Raw genomic sequence first — 6,160 nt, forward strand, 5'->3', positions numbered from 1 at the left:
GTAGTGGCAACACGTTGTGAGCTTGAAGATCAACTATTTTCGCTACTTTTGCGCGACACTGTGATACAACACATAAGAAATAGGGCCTTCATTTATGATTCATGGGGCAAAAAAATAAAAACCTAAAAAGGAGTATAGTTACAAGGTTTCTGCCTGACAGCAATGATGACATGCTTCCACACACGTTCTATTCAAAGCAGTATTTTGCGTTACATCCTGTAGATGGTATCTGATCTAATTTAAACATTAATGTGAAATGAGTTTGGCTGGGATCAGGGGATCTCCACCAAACACAAGAACAGCCTTGTGTTGTTTACAAGTGACCTGATGATCTTACAGCAGATTACATTCCTCTTTCAGGTGCTCCACATACTTTGGTAATGAGTGCTATATGAGTAGTGGCCATTTGCATAATGTCTGTGTGTGTGTGTGTGTGTGTGTGTGTGTGTGTGTGTGTGTGTGTGTGTGTGTGTGTGTGTGTGTGTGTGTGTGTGTGTGTGTGTGTGTGTGTGTGTGTGTGTGTGTGTGTGTGTGTGTGTGTGTGTGTGTGTGTGCGTGCGTGCGTGCGTGCGTGCGTGCGTGCGTGCGTGCGTGCGTGCGTGCGTGCGTGCGTGCGTGCGTGCGTGCGTGCGTTGATCATGTCTACATTCTGTTCACACACACACACACACACACACACACACACACACACACACACACACACACACACACACACACACACACACACACTCTATCCCTCTCTCCTTTACATGTGAATGTATGTATGATCTGCTAGACTTGGGTCTATGTCTATCGATCTATCTGTGTGACTGATTGTGCGTGCGTGTGTGTGTGTGTGTGTGTGTGTGTGTGTGTGTGTGTGTGTGTGTGTGTGTGTGTGTGTGTGTGTGTGTGTGTGTGTGTGTGTGTGTGTGTGTGTGTGTGTGTGTGTGTGTGTGTGTGTGTGTTTCAGAGAGCAGCTGTGAGTTCAGCTAACCAACATAACAAAACATGTCATGAGGCTGCACCAAATGGCCTAAAAACAGAATCTCAATATTGACAGGATCAAAGGATGAATGGAGGCACTTATACTTTCCACACACACAAAAAAGAGCAGGTGGACATTTGGGTAATATAGTAATAAACAGCTTGTGACGTCCAGACGTGTGTTAGACTGCAGGTGATTGGAATTTTCTCACACTGACTCTAAATAAAGACAGATGTACTAAGCTGAAACACGATCCAGAACCTGAGACTTGTTGAATGAGAAATGAAGTCACATTCAAGGTGCTTATGATGTCACACAATCCAATGCCACATTGTAATGCAGAAAAACTGCTTTGTTTTTGTCTCTCTAAACTAAGCAAAGATTTGGGGGCACAGAGTCAAAAAATAACTTAACCACTTACACCCTCTAGAGTAGACTTACTAAACAGGGCCTGAGTTGGCTCTGTAGTTGGACTGCTTTTTTCCCTCTACACCAAATCTCGTCAAAAATAGCCAACACTCACAACGCGTGAGCTTGTAGATCTGCTATTTCTGCCTAATGTTCGCCCCTGAATACGGATGCTGGGGTTCAAGTGAAGGAGTCCATAAAGTCCATCATCAAATCATCTCCTTTCCTCCATCCAAGTTCCATCTCATTGAGTGAGCTCATACTGTATGTCACTGGCCACAACAGCGGCCTAACCATAAACAGAGAACAGAGTGCCCACATGGACCCACACACAAACTCAACATCTTTTAGGGATGGAAAGGCCAAAGACTAAGGAAAAGTATCCCGATTGTTTTCAGCTGGTATCTATTCTCTCTCCTTTCTAAATATTTACTTTTGATATGACAGAACAACCCCGCTACTGTCAAATGCGCCTGACATCTTGGAGAGAAAATAGACAAGAAGTTTATATTCAACTCAACTTGTGTTGAATGGTGGTCAACAACATGGTGAATACCAAGAAGGCAGCAGAGGACACTAATGTAAACAGTTTGTTATGTGGATCAGCAAACTGCTTAACACCGGCTCCTAAACCTTAACAGCAGAATCGAGTTAAGAGGCCTCTCCTCGGACGTTCCATGTGTGACAAACGAGGCAATATGTTTATGTTTCCACGAGCCAGTGTCCCAAGCTAATGGTATGAATTTGTTCTTTATAACACTAAAACATTCAGACGCAGTAAGAACTTTGGTCAGCGTTGCACCATATTTAACCTGAGCAGCCCATTCTGCCTCCAGAGCTGTGATATATTATAACCCAGACCTGGTCCAATAGGAACCAGGTGTGTTCCTCATACTGTGAAAATGACTGATGACGAGATACATGAGGCTTACTCCTTTAAGGCCCCTGTCACAGGTTAGACTTATGTCCGACTAAAAATCCTTTAGGAATTCAGCATAGATAAGAACTGTGCCTAGCAGATTGCATGGGTCCGGAACTGGGGTGGGTACTGCTGTTGATTATAGTTTTGTCAGCAAGTTAAGTTTCTTCTTCTATTTCAGCAGGGGCATACTCACAAACCAGAGCCTTCATTTCTAAAATGCTGATACATATTTGACAAAGATTCACAAACCACGCTGCCAAACTAACCCTGCCTCCTAGGAGCCTGGTCTGCTCATATTACTGTACTTCATAAATCTTTAAGCATCCTAATGGAGGCCTGTTGTGCAACCACAATGACACAACTAGTGCCTGGTATGACACATCACCCACAAATCTGCTGGGCTTTATTAAACTCATATTCTGCTCTTTTCCACTACGGCTCTCTCGCAACATTCTAAATATATACAGTATATATATATGTGTTTTTATAGATTACAGCTCAAAGGGTAGAGCACACCATTAAGATTACATGTTTTACGGTGCTTTCCCTTGGGGCCTCCAACTGCATGCAGACTACGCTGCACATACATTAGGCCATTGGTTCTCAAAGTGGGGTCCGGGGACCCCCAGGGGTACTTGAGGGGATACCAGGGGGTCCCCAGCTAAATGATTTATAGGAACCAAATGGACCCTTATGGGTCTGTAACTCTGAGAGTGTACAAATGGAAACAAATGGACCCTAACGGTCCATTTGTTTCCATTTGTACACTCTCAGAGTTAAATTAACATTGATTTTACAATATGAATTGGGGTCCCAGAGATAGAAATGCCATTAAATGGGGGTCCGTAGCCCTAATGGATGTCAAACTGGTGGTCCTTGAAATTAAAATGGTTGAGAATCACTGCTAGAGCTGTAAAACATCTTCTCTTATGGGGGTCCCTGGCTTATCTTTTCAAATGGGGGTCCGCGGTCTAATAAGTGTCTATTTGGGGGTCCTTGACATGAAAAAGTTTGAGAACCAATACATTAGGCGACATGTGATGCTCCTGATACTCTAACTTGCCCTGAATAAACGTGTCCATCACACGGCATTAGCTCCAAGCCATCCATAATTTACAGACACCCCAGTACTCACGCTGGCCTTGCTGGACACGGCGATGGTGGCTCGGCTGGAGAAGCGGGCGGAGGACGGGCTGCTGCCGGACGCCGGGCCCGACACCATGGAGGACACCCTGACACCTGCGGTGGGGCTGCTGGAGCAGGGGGGAGATGACGGAGAGTGGGCGGGCGGGGACGAGGGGCTCGGCTGCTGGCTGTGGACCGCCTGGATCTGGGCTTGGGACTGAAGCTGGGTCTGGATGTGGAGATGGCTGTGGTTGTGGCTGTGCGTGTGGGCCTCTCCCTTGCCGTGAACGACCTCCCCTGCGTCCGAGTGGCTCGGCTGGACCTCGCCGTGATGGTTCTTGTGATTTTGAGCGTGGTTAGAGTTATTTGGACTGTAGTGGTGGTGGTGGTTGTTGTTGTTGTTGAGCAGGGCGCTGCGGTCGCACGTCATCCCCGTCAGGAGCTCCACCTGCCGGGTCAGAGCCTCCAGCTGCCCCCTGAGCTGGCGGTTCTCCTGCTGGAGCTGCTCCACGGCGCGGCCCAGCGGGCCGCTCAGGCTGACCGTCTCCTCCAGCCTGCGCTCCATGCCCAGCTTGAACGCGCTCACGTCCACGTGGATCTCGCGGATGGCGTCCCGGACAGTGTTCTCGTAGCGGGCCAGGGCTGCGCACACCGTCTCCCCCTCCTCCGGGGAGGAGGCGGTGGGTGAGTGCGGCGGAGACAGGTCTCCTCCTATGTCAGTCAGTGAAACGACTTCCATTATTCCTGCCGTGACGGTCTGTGGGGACAGAGATGTCTCTGTGAGTTAACCGCTGATTATAGGTGACAGTATGTGAGTTATTCAGTGGAGGGGCACTGGACAAATTCTGCACCCAGGTTCGTTGTTCCGTGGGGTCAGTTGGAGAGGGGTAGGCGGGGTCTGTGGGGGGCAAATATCTGCTCTTTCCCCACTCTGTGATCTCTGTCCTGGTTGTGGTCTGGTCTGGTCTGCGTGCCCTCAGACAGCGGTCAGTCCATTCCAAGGCAAAGGTACTGTAGGGTCGGGGAAGGGCTCTGTCCCCTGTCTTCTCTCAGACTCGTCTGTCAGTCACGCAGCTCCACACACAGGTATGTGACTTGACCTTCGGCTGGTGAGCAGCGGTCAAAACCCGTTGTAAAAAGCCATTCGAGGAGGTCGAGAGTAGAATCCTGCACAAATCAAAACAGGTATGTTATTAATTACCCAGTACAGGTAGAGTTGATGATGATTCACAGTTTGTCAATGAGTTGGTGAATGACTTAAGAATCTGTAAGTGAACATGGAACAGCGCAAGCAGTGACAAACGCAGTGCATTCGCAACCCAGTTCAGAAGACACTTTAAGCCGTTATGCTGAGAGATCAACCAAGAGAGAACATGTTTTCTAAAGATATTTTAGTAGTGAGAGGGAAAACGAACAGCACATGTTTCATAATGGCTATAAAACAAACCAGTGAGGTAATCCTCACACACAGCTGCATGACTTATGTGTGCATAAAATGTATCTTGAGTGTGTATATCCCATAAATATACGTTTGAGTGCGATCGCAGTAATCCATACCTCAGTTCAGCTCTCCAGGTCCGGTCCGGTCTTCCCTGTGGGAATGTGTGTGTGTGTGTGTGTGTCTGTGTGTGTGTGTGTGTGTGTGTGCGCTTGCTCTGCACTGCCTGCTGAGACTCCTGTTTAAAACTGTCTCCCACTCTCTCAGGTTGATCACTCTCCTCCTCTGGCCAGGGGGAAGGATGTGGGAGGAGACAAGGGAGGGAGCTGTGAAGTGGAAGGTGGAGTAACGGAGAGGGGAAGACAGAGAATGAAGAAATGAAGTAACTGGGGAGAGAGGGAGAGGGAGAGAGAGAAACGTGTAGTAAACGTGGGGGAGGCAGGGAGGGACGGAGGCGGACCATTTGCCTCTTTATCCTGACCCTCTGTAAACTGTTGGAAGGACTCCTCATGTTTATGTTGCCTTTCCCCTCCTCCCCCGCCTCCTCCTGAGTGTCAATCCCCTGCTGAGTGAACTTCTTACAGCGAGATGTCCCATCTCTGTTTCTCTTTCAACCACATCATTCAGATTGTATCTTTTACTTCTGTCTCTCCTCGCCGCTGCCTGTTCACAGACAGACATTTACTGCAGGCAAAATCATGAGTGTATATTTTGGAGTTACAAATGGATAAATTAACAAAAGATTTTTACTGTGCAGCTGTTAGGTCTCTCTCTCAATTCAAAGGGCTTTATTGGCATGGGAAACATATGTTTAGACACGCGCGCTGATGTGCTGTGACTGACCTGTCACTCTGGTTCAATAAACCCTAAAGTCCAGTTTATAGACGACATACACAGAAATTACCGTTCACATGCGCAAGGCATCTTTATTGACAACCAAGGGAGACTCCCTTTATACTATGTGAGTAAAAGAACAGCAAATTAATGATATTAAAACAATACGACCTGATATATCACGAAGGCATTTCGCTCCACATCTAGGTCTGCATGCAAACAAGCGTTCGGTTGAGCGCTTGGAGAATTCTGACGTTCTTATCTTTAGCATTCAGTATATCAAAAACAGTGGATGGCACGTTCGGCCTTCTAATTGGAGCACAGCTTCTGTGCTCCACACTCTATAAAGTAAAGGTTGACGGCCCAAGGTTCCACAATGGACCATCAACCCCTCCTTGGGTACGAATTTAGTACCCACAACACCTAAATGTGAACAGTATTTTATAGCAATTACTTTATAGCATAA

The 6,160-nt window shown here is 47.4% G+C and overlaps 1 protein-coding gene across 1 annotated transcript in view; it reads right to left on the bottom strand.

Annotated features, from left to right (window-relative positions):
- The window catches only part of smtnl (smoothelin, like), a 33,575-nt gene extending 28,400 nt beyond the window's left edge, over nucleotides 1-5,175 (bottom strand). Inside the window, exons 1-2 of the mRNA XM_084065102.1 lie at nucleotides 4,980-5,175; nucleotides 3,433-4,589 (exon numbers count right to left, since the gene is read on the bottom strand). Of these exons, the coding sequence (XP_083921228.1) occupies nucleotides 3,433-4,161 (729 nt within the window). The 5' untranslated portion in view covers nucleotides 4,162-4,589; nucleotides 4,980-5,175. The remainder of the gene's footprint in view (nucleotides 1-3,432; nucleotides 4,590-4,979) is intronic.
- Between the last annotated feature and the right edge of the window lie 985 nt (nucleotides 5,176-6,160).

The sequence above is a fragment of the Gymnoscopelus microlampas genome (genome assembly GCF_963454915.1).
Source record: "Gymnoscopelus microlampas genome assembly, chromosome: 8".
In the NCBI taxonomy this organism is placed as follows: Eukaryota; Metazoa; Chordata; class Actinopteri; order Myctophiformes; family Myctophidae; genus Gymnoscopelus; species Gymnoscopelus microlampas.